The sequence below is a fragment of the Drosophila novamexicana genome, unplaced genomic scaffold (genome assembly GCF_003285875.2).
Source record: "Drosophila novamexicana strain 15010-1031.04,08,12 unplaced genomic scaffold, DnovRS2.1 tig00000193-arrow-pilon, whole genome shotgun sequence".
Classification (NCBI taxonomy): Eukaryota; Metazoa; Arthropoda; class Insecta; order Diptera; family Drosophilidae; genus Drosophila; species Drosophila novamexicana.
This window is the reverse complement of record NW_020824787.1, coordinates 7,919,611-7,936,968: the sequence shown is the minus strand read 5'-3', so window position 1 is coordinate 7,936,968 and position 17,358 is coordinate 7,919,611. Positions and strand designations below refer to the sequence as shown.

General features: G+C 37.4%; 3 protein-coding genes across 3 annotated transcripts; 2 read left to right on the top strand and 1 right to left on the bottom strand.

Moving 5' to 3' along the window:
- The first annotated feature begins 394 nt into the window (after positions 1-394).
- Positions 395-6,630, top strand: LOC115758881 (cyclin-dependent kinase-like 1). The gene is made up of 4 exons (XM_030699675.1): positions 395-464; positions 4,219-4,405; positions 5,545-6,417; positions 6,481-6,630. Exons 1-4 carry the CDS (start codon positions 424-426, stop codon positions 6,628-6,630), a joined length of 1,251 nt encoding a protein of 416 aa, XP_030555535.1. The 5' UTR covers positions 395-423.
- A 4,738-nt stretch (positions 6,631-11,368) lies between these two features.
- LOC115759311 lies at positions 11,369-13,945 on the bottom strand. Its single transcript, XM_030700221.1, has 5 exons — positions 13,871-13,945; positions 13,675-13,813; positions 13,355-13,440; positions 11,890-12,043; positions 11,369-11,820 (listed from the first exon to the last, which is right to left on the bottom strand). Exons 1-5 carry the CDS (start codon positions 13,943-13,945, stop codon positions 11,369-11,371), a joined length of 906 nt encoding a protein of 301 aa, XP_030556081.1.
- Positions 13,946-14,275: 330 nt separating this feature from the next.
- LOC115759306 lies at positions 14,276-16,187 on the top strand. The gene is made up of 5 exons (XM_030700211.1): positions 14,276-14,350; positions 14,567-14,708; positions 15,511-15,596; positions 15,661-15,814; positions 15,880-16,187. The coding sequence occupies exons 1-5, from the start codon at positions 14,276-14,278 to the stop codon at positions 16,185-16,187; spliced, it is 765 nt and encodes a 254-aa protein (XP_030556071.1).
- The last annotated feature ends 1,171 nt before the right edge of the window (positions 16,188-17,358 follow it).

Sequence of the window (17,358 nt, the reverse complement as noted above, 5' to 3'; positions counted from 1 at the left end):
TAATTCATTTCTGAAACGCTGCTTACTCCGGATTTCAATGCATTTTTGAGTATATTTAATGTATGTTTAATGCAACACGCAACAAAGCAAAACGTAACAAAAGCGGAAGCGCCAATGTCCAACGCGGCGTATGTGCAATGTCCGCAAATGCAATCGACTTTTTGGCCCGGTGTTGGCCCATGGTTTGCGTGCTGGCCACTTTGTTTGCCACTGCTCAAGTTCTGGCCAGCACAAAACTTCAGTCGTTCGCCGGCTCTTGACGTTTCGACAACGTCTCGTGCTCCATTTTATTTTCAATCGTCGTCCTCGTCGGGCGACGCTTATGTCGTTGTCGTTGTCATTGTCGCTGTCTTTGTTGTTATTACTGAAGTTTCGAAGGTGATAAAGCAATAAAATATAATATTATATATATCGACGTGCACCATGAAAATGTTTGAGATATCCAAGCTGTTTTCACTGCGAAGGTAAGCCTGAATGCAAGCGAGAAAATATGTAAAAGACTCGAACATTCCAGCAGTTTATGTGGAGTTTAAAACACAAAATCTATCAATTTGGTATTTTCAAAAATTAGCTTTAACCCATGACGGGCCATGTTTTCCAAGGTTTAACTGTTTACTTTAATACTTTTATAAGGTTGTGGAGGGAGAGACTCAATTTAGAATAATTGCAGCCTAGCATAAACAAAGTCTTAAGTGAACAAGAGTTCACATATAAAATATCATTTTTTTTACTTATTTAATTATTTACATATTTCTTATTAATTAATTTATTAGCTGTTTCATTGTGCACCATAGCTAGAATCTTAGATACTAGGTTTATTTATATATTTTAATCATAAAACTTTAAAATAAAAAAACTAAGTATAAAGAGAAATTGAATTTAATAGTTTTATAACTTTAATTCTGAGCTAATTAAATCTACAACTAGCAAAATATATTAAAATATAATTAATATTATATAGTATGAAAGCCTCATTCTGCACTTACCCATATAAATATTTACTAAAATATACTTAATACTATTAAATTAGTCAATATTTTATATTATTAAACCTCAAGCTGCGGCTACCAATATTTTTAGTTATATTAATATATGTATATAAATAATTTTAATTAATTATAATTTATATTTAAATTAACATTTTTCCCCAACCCAAAATTATTTTGTGAAAACTTTTGTTTTCTTGGAAATAACTTAAAATAAGTTATTTTATATTAAGTTGAAATTAAAAAAAAAAAATATTTTTTATAGATAAAGTTAAAATAAAAACATGCTCAAATATACAATTTTATTTAATTAAATAAATAAAGACAGCTCTAATTATATTCTAAATTATGTTACTTTAATAAAAAAAATATTGTTTTAAATTTTGAAAATTTCTTATTTATTTTTTTTTTCTTTGAAGAAAAATATGATTTCTAATTGAAACTCTCAAGACTTTAATTATAATTTCTTTAAATTAAGACATGTATTTGCAATCGAAACAAGCAAATGTTATCGATAACAGATTATCAATGCCGTCTCTAACTGTGCGAGCTTAACATTATTTCCAGCTATCAAAAATGTATATATTCGAGTACTACTTATTCAGTATAATTGGCATTAATTAAATATTTAACTATCAATTGGGCACGAGCAGACAAACGTGTCAAGCACACTTTGTAAGACTTATTTCCGTAATATTCTGGCGTACTATGCCTTAGTTGCACTCCCAAATGCCAGACATTAATAACTCATAATTCCCTGGAAAACCCACCCAAAACCCGCTCAGTCTCAAGTCGTTTGCACTGCTGCACCAGTTTAACTGTCTTCCCCTAGTTATTGCTTGGCTGACCCAAGAAGTTCCCGTTTAGCCAGAAACTACCAGGTAACCTCAAAAGGCCAGAGTAAAAAGAAAAACTACGCCTCAAATGCTTTCCGGCAAACGTCGGTCGACGAAAGCAAACACAACACAAGCCATAGAGCAGGGCTCATGAGGGTGTGGGCGGGGGATAAGGGGTAGCCACAACATGAGTCAAACATGAAACTTCTTGAAAAACTTTGGAGCAGTGCGCATGGTTTTTGCTTTTGTTGTGGTTTTTTGTTCAGCATTGTTAACTTTGGTCGCATTGCTATGACATTGGCTGCGCCCTAGCCGGGCCCCAAAAGTCCGGGCAATCAGTCGCTGGTTGTCAGTCAAACAAAACGGCTTTCGAACCGTTTCGCACGCGTCTGCGACGACCTTAGAACAAAATTCGTCAGAATCATATTGATCGGTAGACGATAAAACAAAAAAAAAAACAAAACAAAAGAACGACTATTTAGCGCATGGTGTGTATTATTAGAGAGCATTGCATCTGTGCAAGATTTTAATCCAAATAATTGTGCATTTCACACAATCATTTCGCATGGCATGTATAAATTTCATTAAATACTCAACTCCACAAAACTATCACAACCAAAAACTAGTGGCAAATACGTGTAAAGTTATAGCCAGATGGATACCAGCTAGGTAAGTGCTCAGTTCGACAGCTGCTAAGTGTTAATTTTCTGTCTGTTTTCTCTGCTTTTTACTGGCTTCACTTTTTCTTTTTTTTTGTATTTTTGTTAAGTTCAATTCCATTTTGCAGTTGGACCTTGGACGCGGCACATGAATATTTCATTTAATTGCATTTTTCTATGTTTACGAGCTGCACACACATGCTTAATGGTTCGAGTCCTTCCTCTGCCTGCCACAGCAAGGTTCAGTTACCTCGGCTCGGTCTGACATTGAAACGCCAGCAAATGTTGGCTTTTTATCGGGCAATAGTATAAAGAGCAGCACATCAGCTAAAATCCTCGAGTTGTATGCATAAAACGCCATTTTGACGGAAAAGGACACGCATTTCAATTGTAGCTGGGCAATCGATTTTAGCTCCAGTTTTGCTGTTCCAGCGAGAAATTATTAGTTGGGTCTCACTTAACTATCATTAAAGCATATGGTATTATTAATATTGATTTTACTCAGACGTAATTATTTAGACGCATAATTATATCAGTGTCTAATTATAACTAATTGGCGTATATTAACTGGAAAACGATTTGAATTATTATTAATAAATTATTCTTCAATTTTCTTTAAATTTTATTTTTAATACTTTTTCATTAGTATTTTTACTACTTTTTGTATTTATTTGTTTATAATTATTTTAATCATTTTTTATTATTGTTTTTGTTTTCTTTTTTTAGTTTTATTTTAATTTTAAGGTTTTTAATTATTTGTATTTTTTTATTTATTTTATTATTATTTTTAAAATTTATAAATCTTTGAAGAGGCATAAAAGTCAACAAGGCGCAAAAAATAGATACCATTTTTATAAGTCCAAGGAATTGAGAGAACAAAATCGTTTTAATATTTTATATATTTTTAAATATTAAATATAAAGCAATAATCATGTTCATTGCCTCACAACCCAGGCAAAAAATAAAGAGAAATATTTGGGACTAAAGAAATTAATAAATATATCACATATGTATATCAGAGGCTATTCTTAAAATGAGAAAAATGAGAATTTTATATTATTAGTGTAAAAAAAAATTATTAATTTTATTTGCTTAAGAAACAAAGCAAAGCAGAAGAAGAGCCAGTTTTTAAATGGGGAATGAAGAAATTAGTGTAAATATTTAAGATACAAGCAGAACTTAAATAATTTGTTATTCATTTTATATTTTTAAAATTATCTACGCACTTTTTTTTCAATTATAAAACATTCGTAACTTTATTGCCTGCCATTCAAATAACTCATGAATACTTTTCTAATCTCATTCGTTTTCACTGCATTAAAAAAACACAAAAGCAATCAGATTCGCAACTTTTTGGACAGCAACAACAAAATTAATACTCAAAATCGATATAGAAAGTGCAAAGAACATCAAAAGATCTCACAGCTCACTTTTATATATATGCCATATAGTCATATGTAGTGCCTGATTCCATGCACACATTTGTGACTGTGTTGTCTCTCTCTCGCTCTCTCTCTCATGTGTTCGTGTCAAACAAATAACATTACAAACATTCTTTGTGCTCAATGCAAAGCAATGCGTCGTGCAAACATCAAACGTGGTCAATGTTTGAGTCTAAGGTAAACCAAAGTAACCAGAACTAAATGCCTAACTAAATATCTAATTAAAAACTTTTAATATTCTATTTACAACATTACAACATATAAATATACTTTTATCTATTTGCAACACTTGCAGACCACAAGGTAGCAGCAAAATGGATCGTTATGAGAAGCTCAGTCGCCTGGGCGAGGGCTCCTACGGCGTTGTCTACAAATGCCGGGATCGAGAAACTGGCGCACTCGTTGCGGTCAAGAGATTTGTCGAGTCTGAGGACGATCCAGCCATTCGCAAAATAGCGCTGCGAGAAATAAGGCTGCTCAAGGTAATTACAAGAACTCAAACTCAAACAAAATATAAATATTTCTATGCATATATATATATATATGTTTTTTAAATAATACTATATCGCATTTATGTGATTTTCTTAAAAAACAATTTTTAAATTTTTTTGTTATATTGCAAAAGGTTTTTTAATTCTATCATGAAAGCTGACAATGTCGAGTCTACAAAGCAAGCCACTATCTTCGGTTCTTAGCTGTAACCATTTGAGAATTATAAGCAACAAAATGGCGACAAAGCTTCTTCTGCGCGCTTAGCACTGCGGTATACACTGTGTTTATCGAAGCGCAGCGCATTTGATACCCTTATAGGGCATCAAGGAAGGAAACATCTGCGACCCCATAAAGTATATATATTCTTGATCAGCATCAACAGTCGAGTTTATATGTTCGTCTCTCCGTCCCTCAGTCTTAAAACTATCCTCTTAAAACTTTTCATAGGTCCTTCTTTCAATTGCAGACAGTAAATACGTTCGCTCCGAGCGGATCGGACCACTATATCATAAAGCTGCCATAGAAACAATCGGTCGAAAAAGTATAACATATGCTCGCGCCAGAATACTTTTAGATAGACATATTATTATTCAAGTGGGACTAGGAATAATAACATTTGAATATGATTCAAATTCGAATAGGAAATAGCAGATAATTAAAAAAGATATATGTACTTAAGAATATGCACTTTTGACATAAAGGAAAGTGTTATTAGGATGAGTTAAGTGTAAATGAATTAAATGTAAATGAGTTAAGTGTAAATGAACTCCTCTCCTGGAGATTAAAGATATGTACAGATAGGATAATTAGATAATCAATGTTTTTTGTCAAACAGAATATAAGTTTCTTTGAATTGCAATCAAACTAAATGTTTGAAGATCTACATTGGAAGACTCTTGCAAATTTGAAAAAAGAACTGGAGATAGGGAATTATTGAACTTTGCTCCTCGAGATATCCTCGCCAAGCCCAGCAATAAAGAGCTTCACTTGAATCCTAGATCTCCATCTATCCGCCAGAACATTTATTAGTTTCGTTCTTTCTTCCTTTCTCACTTAATACAAAATCTAATCTTATAAGTTCGAACTTTCGCATTTAATCCCAACTTATTTCAATTTCTATCTCTTTTAGAATCTCAAGCACCCAAATCTGGTGTCCCTATTGGAAGTGTTTCGTCGCAAGCGTCGCCTGCATTTGGTCTTTGAGTTCTGCGAGCTGACGGTGCTGCACGAGCTGGAGAGGCATCCGCAGGGCTGCCCGGAGCCGCTGACCAAGCAGATCTGCTATCAGACACTATTGGGCGTGGCATATTGCCACAAGCAGGGCTGCCTGCATCGCGACATCAAGCCAGAGAACATATTGCTGACGGCCCAGGGCCAGGTGAAGCTGTGCGACTTTGGCTTCGCCCGCATGCTCAGTCCGGGCGAGAACTACACAGACTATGTGGCCACCCGCTGGTATCGGGCGCCCGAGCTGCTTGTGGGCGACACACAATACGGCACACCGGTGGACGTGTGGGCGATCGGCTGCCTGTTCGCGGAGCTGGTGCGCGGCGAGGCGCTGTGGCCGGGACGCAGCGATGTGGATCAGCTGTATTTGATACGAAAGACGCTGGGCGACTTGCTGCCGCGGCACATACAGATCTTCGGGCAGAACGAGTACTTTAAGGGCATAACGCTGCCGGTGCCGCCGACGCTGGAGCCGCTGGAGGACAAAATGCCGGCGAAGGCGCTGCAGAATCCGCTCACCATCGATGTGCTCAAAAAATGCCTCGACAAGGATCCGGCCAAGCGCTGGTCCTGCGACAAGCTGATCAAGCACTCCTACTTCGACGACTACATAGCCAAACAGCGCGAGCTGGAACATATCAACAGCCTGGAGGCGGCCACGCTGCGCCAGCAGCAGCTGGCCTCCCAGCAGTTCATGCTGGCCACGGCCGCCCAGCAGCTGCAGACGGGCGCGGCGCAGGCGGCGGCCATTGCGGCGGCACGTGATAAATCAAAGGTGAGCTCGCAGAGAAGTCCTACCCCCTTCATTATTGCATCATTCTATAATCCTGTACAGCAGACTTCAAACACCTCCTTGCCGCTGCTGCCGAGCAATCAGCATCAGCATCAGCATCATCATCATCCGCATCAGGACTTTGTCAAGCTGCAGCCGCTGAACAAGAATGCGGCCATGCTCCATCGCACCGAGCATCATCTGCCCACAATTTGAGCTGCGATCCCCTTCCCACACCCCCCCCCCCCCCCTCACCACACCCCCTCCTCATCCTATCGCCGACTTGACTCAGAGTATTCAACTGGTATTTAACTACGTTAAAGAATTGCATAAGTTTCTTATTTGACAACTTCAATCAATAAATGTAAAGTGTGTAAAAAATAATGCAAATTATTTGATTTATTCACCATTTTATCGATATTTCTTATTAAACTTTAGATCTTTAGAACAATTAAATCTGTCTGGCTCCAGTTACAGATATTTGGGATTAGCCACGCCCCCCGTAGGCGTAGCCAACACTTTAACATTTATACACGAGTTATACACAAAATAAACAATACAATTATTATTAATAAATAATAATAATCAAAATAATGTCTAGCCAGCAAGACGCATAAAGCCCAAAACTAATATGCTCTCTTTACATTGTAAGCGAGTATTAAAATGTTAGTTAACATAAACAATATGTAAACTAACATTCTGTTATACGCTCCTAATAGTTTGTATAAAAACACAATTTGTTCAAATAATTTGTATAACTGTTTTGACAAAAATAATTAAAGAGCAAACCTTTTCCCAAAAAGTATTTCTTAAGCAGATAAAAAAGTTGATTTGACAAAAGCCCAACGAGCTTTTATTTTTAAGTAGATAAAAATAATTTCGCTTACCGCAAAAAAAAGCTGGCTGTTGCTCGCTCTCCTTTTCTCTCTCTTGCTCAGGCGACTATTGTGAATCACATTTAATCGTACGCCAATTTTTCACTTTTCAAATTTTACACACACAACCAAGCACCAATAAAAAACCCGCGCTTTTTAACCTTTTATCAAATATTACTGCATGACCAAAGTTCGGAAACTGGTATATGCACTAAACTAGCACACGCGCCATGTATTTATCACCTAACACCGGACAATTTAATATAATTTACAATCAAACGCGTTCACACAGGCACACACACAAATACAACCGATCAACACGGCAGACGCGCACAGACTAAATCCTCTTATTGAGCGCGCGCCTAGGCTAAGCCAGTACTCCCACTAATACAACAACATCTGAGAGCACACTTATAATCCAGCAGCCGCGCTCACGGCATACACACAGCACAGCCCGCCCACATGGCCCGCTCTCTGCATTGAGCTTCAGACTGCACTCTGAGCGTACATATAACAGGATCACAAGCGTCTGAGCCAATGGCGTGTGCGCAGTATCCGATTATCATCTACGCTTGCATTATCCACATTATGGACCCTCTGGATAAACGCGCTCAGCAGGCGCGAAGTGTTATGCAAATGCTTTAGATAGAGCTGACGCACTCACTAAGGCATATAACAGTTATGCATACTTATGTATAAATATGTTTATGCCCTTAAAGAGAGTCTCATGACTTTGTCATTTAATGTGTAACTCTTAAATGTAGACTGCTTGAAAGCCATAAAATAAATATTTCTTATTGAGCATCATTAATATTTTAATTGATATATGCGTACATAAATGTTATATGATTAAGCTAACTATTAAATATATAATGTCACCTTAATTGAATGACTCGCGTTTTTGTAAATTAAATGAAATATTCTTAACTGATTTAATCCAGATGAGCTTTGCACACACATGCACATTGAATTAAAATCCGCCCAGCGACAGACTTGGCTCTCAGCCTCCAGCCAGCTGTCGTTAACTTGACTTCCACCTACCTAGAACCTTACACATGCCACATCCACCCATCATCCACTTGTTGCAAAGTCACAGTTCGCCACGTGCCAGCCCCGACGTTGAGTGGTTCTGTTGCCAAGGCTCGACTTGCTTCTTCTTCTTATGCTTTTCTTTTTTTTTTTTTTGGCAGGCTAATCCGCTGCTAAGCACACGGCAGATAATCAGCGACACGTACAGTTTTACGTGTGTTCCGTTCATGTTACGGAAATGGAAAAAAAATCTGCTAACTTAGTGAAAGTGTTTGTTTTGATTGCAGTCATTAAATAAATATCATACATTTAAGGAGTATTAATAATAAATTTAGTAATTGAGAAGGTCGCTGGTTCAAAACAGTGTAATTTAATATTTTTATATACTCGGATTAATAATAATAATAATCATCATAAATACAATAATAATAATTTTACAGTTCATTTAGGGCTCCCAGCGCTAGTTCATTCAAAACGTTCAATTCAGTCTGGTATTTTCATGCACCGCGAACTAGTTCAGTAGTTCACGCTCTGTTCCATTCAAACTAGAACACTTAAATTACGAATTGAATTCGCTCAAAACTAATAACAAAAATAACCTAAACTTATTCAAATTTATTTACTAAATCCATAATTGTATTGCCAACTTCTGGGAAGGACTATACAAAGCAATTATGTAGCCGGGAACAGTTTTGAGTCTCAGCTGTCTGGGCTCGACTGGCTGCCGACTGATAGACTTCACTGTTTTATTGTGGGCCAAAAAGTTTTAATTAAATTAGTGTGCAAGCTGGCAGCACTGCAACACTGTCGAGAGTAACTGTAACTGTAACTGCTAACTGTCAACATAGCGCTGAATTCTCAGTGGTGCCCGCCAGTGTGGCCAGAGTTCTGAGTGAGCGGGACACTGGGAATGGCGACGGCGGGCAGACATTCAAATTGACTGTATCGCTCGCTCTCACACCCTCCCGCTCTCTCTCTCCGTTCGCTCCTGCCTTCTGCTTCAATGCACCCGTCGCCAAGTGCCTGGGCACAATTGCGAGACACTTTGATTTTTCGTTTGGCATCACAATAGTCCAGAAACTTTCCGCTTCTCCCTTTTTTATCGGCGCGCTGTGCATTTGACTGCAAATGCAAAAGGCAAAAAGCATTTGTAAGTCGCCACCACGCTACCCTTACCCAACTCCTCTGGCCATATCCTGTGCAGGATATGCAAAGTGTGCAGCGTGTTGTCGACTCGACGCTTGACAATCCCAGACAGTTGCATAATCTGTACTGCCGTTTATGCAAAAAGAGCTCCGCCAAAAAAAGAAGAGAGTGAGGGAGATGGAGAACGGGTCGGGGGCGGTCTGGAAGTAATGCTAAGAGGTGTCTGAATTGTTAAGCCCCAGCAAGTGCAGCGCACAGAGAAATCGAAGTGTCCTTTTTTTTATTGAATAAGTTGATAAAGCATTCTGGCTTCTTCCTTCGTTCTATTATCCGCTGCACCACAATTTTATAGCAATTTTATAAGGCTCTTATTGCGGTTTGCATTTAGAAACTTGGCATTAAATGGACAACAATCATCAATTTGTTCAAAATCGAATAAGATAACAAAAATGTATTTTACATTTATTTATTTTCCTACTTGAATTCTTCAAAATGGACATAAAACTTTTCTTTAAATCGTTTAAATTGGTTCCAAATAGAAAAAATTTGGTTTTTAAACTAATTTGAATATCTCCATATACATATTTATATACATATGTATATACATATATATATATATATATATATATATATATATATATATATATGCACTCCAAAAGCTCGGATATGCTTACTTTTATGCGTTACACATTTTAGAATACAATTTAAAGCATTCTCAGCAAGGGTACAAAGAAATATATGTACATACATATGCATATGTAAGCATACAGCTAATATGCCTTAATGAGTGCGTCAGCTGTATTTTAGCGTATTTGCATGAAACGTCGCGCCTGCTGAGCGCGTTTATCTAGAGAGTCCATGGATGGATAATGTGAGCGCGCAAGATAATCCATTCGGCCTTTGCGCACACGCCATTGGCTCAGACGCTTGTGATCCCGTTATATGTACGCTCAGAGTGCAGTCTGCGGCTATGTGCTGAGAGTGGGCCATGCAGACGGCTTGTGGTGGGCTGTGTGAGCGCGGCTGCTGCATAAGGCTGGCTGCATTAAGTGTGTGCTCTCAGATGTTGTTGTATTAGTGGGAGTACTGGCTTAGCCTAGGCGCGCGCTCAATAAGAGGATTTAGTCTGTGCGTGTCTGCCGTGCTGATCGGTCGTATTTGTGTGTGTGCCTGTGTAAAGCATTTGCTTGTAAATTATATTTAATTGCCCGGTGTTAGATGATAAATACGTGTCGTTAAATGTGTGCTAGTTTAATGTATATATAGTTCAGCTTAGTCCAGTCCCAGTCCTTGATATACGGCCATGCAAAAATTTTTGAGAGTCGTTTAAAAGCGCGCGTAATTTTTTTTTTTTTGTGTTCAACTATGTGTGAAAAAAATGGCATTCACAATAGCCTGAACAAGAGAGAGAAAAGGAGAACGAGCGATAGCGAGCTTTTTTATTTGCGGTAAGCGAAATCTCTTTATCTTTTTCAAAATGAAAGCTCGTTGTGCTTTTGTCAAAACAACATTTTAGCTGCTTAAGAAATATATTAAGTAAAGAGTTCTTCTCGTTGTCCTTAAATTTTTGTTGACAAATATCAAAGCTGCACAATGTAGATGCAAATATTGAAGTGTGTTATGTTCTCTATTATAGTATATATATACATATATATAGTTATATATAGTGATGCATCTTTTATTTTGACACACACCTTGAGGAAATTAGTGATAAAGGACTATACTTAGGCGTTAGTGTATTAGGGATAGAGTAGCTTAAACTCTTCAACCCAGAAGAGTTGAGCTCACCCGTAATTAACTTATAAATAAATATAACACCAAGTCAAGTGCTGCGATTAATTAAGGAAGGGAAAGTCTGCTGAGGATCCCAATCAAAGCCACGTGAGGGGCAACCCCTCAAGCTCTTAGCGCCAATGAAAATGTTGTTCCGCCGCGTAGCGTCGATTGATTGCATTTTTGCGCTCCACATCCCCGCCGACGCCCCGCAGCAGCTCATCGCGCTGCCAGTTGCGATAGACAGCCGAGTCCTGGAGCTGCTGCTCGTCCTTGTCGAGGGCCTGTTGCTGCCACCACTTCATGCTGACAGCCGGAACAGCCTGCACCGGAATAACTGAGATTACCTGAGGCTGGCGGCGCACGGGCCAGAGGCCCAGCTTGGCCAGACGCTTCTGCTCGTCAATGTCCGTGTCCTCGGGTGTGTGCAGCAGGCGCAGCTGCTGTATCTCGCCCTGCGCACGCCGCAACGGTATGGGCTGAAAGGGATCCTCGCCATAAAGCTGCCGATACTTGCTGCTCCGCACCAGGTTTATGATCTGGTACATGGCCAGGCAGGTGACACAGTTGTAGCCCGCGAAAACTGCCGTCGAACAAACAGAACACACTCATTAGAAAAGCAAACAACTCGAATGCATTTGCGTACACCTACGACAATAGAAGCTGCCCACCAGGGTGAGCACAATTAGCAGGCCCAAATTGATTTGCTTCTTCAGCATAATCATCATCACAATGTGGCTTATTGTTATGCCCAGAAAGTAGATGAGCTCGAACAAGGCCAACGGCAGCAACAGCCATTTGTGCAGCTAAAAAGTGATTGAAAGGAATTTCATTTAAATAAAAATAACTTCTCGAATAGAGCTACTTTTAAAAATATACTATATATATTTTGAAAAATTTCTATTTCACATTCTAGAATCTAGAATTCTAAAATTAAATATGGCTTCGAGATTTTAGAATGTATATCTGTGCATATATATCTTTTTGTGTGCGCTTCTTAGCTGAGCTAAGGAAAGGGCTTCAAATAACTTACAACAATTCAAAATCTGTTTCACGCCAAAAGAATGCAAATCTTACAATTCTTAGAGGCAAAGCTTATATAGAAAGTTAGATAGATTGATAGAAAGATAGATAGATAGATAGATAGATAGATAGATAGATAGATAGATAGATAGATAGATAGATAGATAGTTAGATAGATAGATAGATAGATAGATAGATAGATAGATGATAGATGGAAAGATAGATAGAAAGATAGATAGATGGATAGATGGATAGATAGATAGATGATAGATAGATAGAAAGATAGATAGATATATAGATAGATATATGGAAAGATAGATAGATGATAGATAGATAGATAGATAGATAGATAGATAGATAGATAGATGATAGATGGAAAGATAGATAGAAAGATAGATAGATGGATAGATGGATAGATGGATAGATGGATAGATAGATAGATGATAGATAGATAGAAAGATAGATAGATAGATAGATAGATAGATAGATATATGGAAAGATAGATAGATAGATATATGGAAAGATAGATAGATAGATAGATCGCATATGAAATAATTAAATAAATTAAAAGAATTAAATAAAATTACACAAATGTGCCCAAAAAGAAAACAAGTTAGAGGCTCTAGTCGGGAATTCCCAATAAATAAATACCTGAAAGATACTTGATATATATATTTATATTATTTGGAGACTTTAGCTCTCAAAGCGTCAGAGATTTGTTTAAGAAACAAGATTTCAACAGACGGAGAATGGCTAGATCGACTTGTCTATTCTTGCTGATCAGGAATATATATATATACTTCTTTGTGGGCTTCTGTGTGCTTCTTTCTGCCTGTTACATACTTTTTTTAAAAAACCAGTATACCCCTTTTACACTTTTGTCAAAGGGTTAGGGCTTTAAACAGGGAAACATTTAACTACAAATTCCTAGTTCCTAGTTCCCAGTTCCTAGTTCCCAGTTCCCAGTTCCTAGTTCCTAAGCTCAAATTTGCAGCTCTAAAAAGTGTTCACACACATTATAAAAACTAATGAAATATTGAGAGCGTAATAGAAGTTGGGATTGGCTCCTAGAAATGGGTGTATCAAGTACTTACCCTCAAGGCGCCGACCATGCCCAGAATGGCAGCTGCAATGTGAGCGTAGCACATGATCTGCAGGAATATCAGCACATTATCGGGTGCTGCAATGTTTATAAATGAAAAAAGCATTAGTTGCACACAATTTTTAAAAATTTCCGAAACAATTTCCCAGCCAGAAGAAGAACTTAATTAAATTGAATGCGAAACGTGGTTTTGTTTCAGCTGAAGATGAGGCAATTTTAAGACTCGCTTCCTAGAGGAATAAAAGTTAACACATTCCGGGTTTGAACCAGCTTGTTTCAAACCCTATTTGCAGCCCTAACTCTCATACTCACACTGCTCTATCCAGTTGATGAGTCGGCGTATAATATTGCTGCTCTTATACTGTGAATCATTCTCCAGCAAATCGATAAGTTCGTCGAACAAGCGCACGCCCCGCACAAAGAGGAGTGTGCTCAATGTTAGGGACAGCATCTGGGGAAAGTTGTGTATGAAGATCAGGATCAAAAATACGAAAAGTATGCTGCTTACAATGGCCAAGGCAGCCACAATCAGTACGCCCAGACGCACGGAACAATAGCACAAATAGCTTTTCATAAACAACATATTGCGAGCTCTATAACCTTAAACGCTTGGCCATATTTCAGGCGACAACTAGCCGAGCTGGCTGCGACTGCCCCAGCCGGACAAATGGCCCAAAGACAATAACGAGCGATTACAAGGACAAAGGGACTCAAAGGGTGGGCGGGAGTTTCGTAAATGACAAAAGCTTGTTCCACCTGCAGATGCCAATCTGCATACATGATATTCATATTTGTATATTTGTATTCATATATTTGGCCCTAATGCAACGCGTATGGCTAACAATATTTCATTCGCCAGCCGAACGTCATGGCGTTCGCCTCGCAAGGACGAAAGGCTCAGTGCCTGGCCGAAATGCTGTTCATGGAGTCCTATCTGTTCTGCGCCTCGGTTCGACTGGGCGTTATTCTGATAAGCGCGTTTGCATTGGTTTGTTAAGCTTAAAAACATATATTTAACTAGAAGAGATTACCCGGCGTTGCTCGGCTGTGGTCCCTTATCATTCGTTTTCCTTTCAATTTGGCTTTTCTCGAATTTGATATTCCTTTTACTTTGTGAATGGTCACAAATGCAGCTGGCTTTGAACCAGCGACTTCTCAATTCCTAATTTCTGCTCGTTTTCAACTTTACGCACACTATTCACAGATAAAAAGCATTACTATTTTATATGTTATCTCTACGGAGGGCTTTGATTTCACGCTTTCGCTAATTTCCACCTTCGACATTAATCTGAGCTATCGAGCCAGCTACTATATGGTCAGAGATACCATTTACTGGCTGGAACAGTGTGAGTATGAACAAAAGAAAAACAAGAGGAGATGTTGCTCAAAACTAAAAAAAACACACGTCTTTGTTTGTTGAAGAGCACAGAACATAATGCACTTCTATAATTTTGAACAAACATTTTGTCGGCACAAAAAAGAAATAAAAGAAAATTTGTGTGCAATCAGTTTATTTATTTAATAATATTTTTATTTTATTATTACGTATATTTTTAAAAGGATTTTTTTTAAGTGTTCCGGGGTAAAATGAACTGAAGAAAATGCGAATTTTCCCATTTTCTTATTATTTTAAATAAAAAAAAAAATTCCATATAGAAAAAACTTATATTCCTATAATATTACTTAACTATTTTCTCATAACAAAATCATGAATTAAAAATATTTATTTTATATTATTCTATTATAATTCTTATTTAATAATTAAACTGTTTTATTTTTTTATTTTTTTGTTTTATTTTTTTTTCCATCCTGAAAAAAACTCTATAAAAATGCGGTATTACTTTATTATAATATTGATATAATTATTAGTTTAAGAAAATGGGTTCAGAATTAGGATTAATTATATATTTTTCAATGTTTAAATATGTGTCTTAGGTTCACAAAATTAGTTGTATTTTTTACAATATTTTCATTTGGTTATAATTGAATGTTATTTGTTTTTTCCTCAAAATCAGCAATTTAAACAAACAATTTTTGGAATTTTCTTTTCGTTCTTGTCGAAATGCACATCTTGTGCATATTGCCATATAATTGTTGTTCAGTATTTGTCGTGGCCTATATCGTGTATATAACCATACTATCTTACAGATCCCGAGACAGTTACCATATTTCTGCAGCTTTATACCATTATCCATTGCATGTCCTGCATTCTTGCCGCCTTTGGGGCTTATAAAGTGAGCGCTGGCATAAAATGTGAAATTCGCTGAGTTTCTTTTTTTTTTTGCATTTCTTGAACAGCTAAGGCGTTATTTTGTTTTACCCTTGGCCATATTCGAGTTTGTGTATATCGTGCAAATCCTAACGCTTTTCGTTCTCTTTCTGCGCATCGTCAGGCATTTCGTGAGCCTGGAAAAACTAATATTGCTAACTCTTACGGCGTCTGCCTACGCAAGTGTGTGCTCTGACTATTTAAATATATATATTTAAGTATTTTTATATATTTAACATATCTCACAGTGCTAACGGTCTATGACTTCTTGGCGCTGATCGCCTTTGAGCAAATCATGAAACTTGTGCGAAGCCGGCAATACCAAGAGCTCTATGGCTCGGATCTGTTCAGGCCCAGACTCAATATGGTTCATGTCTCGCCGAAAGTGGACAAAAGTATGCCCAAATGGTGGCAAGCGGAAAACTCGGAACCAATTTCTGATATCAACTATGGCCAAGATGAGGCCCACAAGCATTTCCAGAGCCAGGAACTGTTGGCCGAAGTCTTGCTTCGTAATGCCATCAACTTGGACTATGCTCACAGAAAAGGATTCTAATTTACAAATCGAATTCTAATTTAAAAAATAAAATTGTATTTGAAACAAGTTCGTTTTGGTTTTTCATGTGCAACATTTCCTATTGTAAAATTCAAATTTTCTTATATGTTGTTACACATTTTCGCAATTATGGGAATTTAACTTTTCAGTTCCTACTTCTTTTGATGTTACTTTTTACTTATTTTTATTTATTTATGGGAATTTATTTTATTATAAGAATTTAGCTGCCCAGTTCTTGTTTCTTACTTGTTTTTTATTTATTTTTAAATATTTAAATTTATTAAATTTTTCTTATGTCATGCCAAATTTTTCGGATTAAAAAGGTTCAACTTTTCAGTTTGGAACTTTCCTATCCTCTATCCCTTATCCCTTTATGTTATCCCAAATTCTTGTCTCATGCGCTAGCATTTTTTAAGATATAAAACAATTCCGAATTGTTTTCCACCCTATTGGTATTATTTGTTTAAATATTCTGATTTGCTGTTTCCCTGTTATATCTGACATTCACCAGTTATCAAAGCCATAAACCTCTTAGTAATTTTCGGAGTCTCTGTTCGAGGTTTGAAACAAGACTGCAAGTCAAGGCTCGGTTTGTGAACCTGCTTGGCCACATCAACCCAGGGGTTGATGGGGTTCAAAACTTAGCTCTCGCTTTGCTTACAATTTTCAATAAAAACAATGTTATTTATAAAATCTACGTACAAAATTATAAAATATTGTATTTACGCGCTCGCATCGTTTCGATCTAAAACCGTTTAATAGCCCTGCTCCTCGTTCGTGCTCAGGATTTATTGCTCAAAACCGTTTTCGGAAACACAACATTTGACCTAGAGAAAGCAAACTCTGCTTAAGCGCCATCTAGCGTCAGTTTAGCAAAGCGCACACTCTCACCACACTTGCAATATTGCCACTCTCACCACAATTGCAGCGCTGCCATCTTGCCGCAAATGGTGAGATTTTTATTTGAAAATTGTAGAAGCGATATCAGAGTATAGAAGAGATGTAAACATGGTTCCAATTTGAAGGTGCGGCAATTACTGCAATTTTTATAGGTTTTTGGCTGTAGCTTCTTTTGTTTATGCTCCTTGCGTGCAAAAATCGTCCCTTTGCTTCAAAGTCGAGAAGAATCGATATCGAGCATATTTCGGGGACTTTAAGATTTAGAGACACC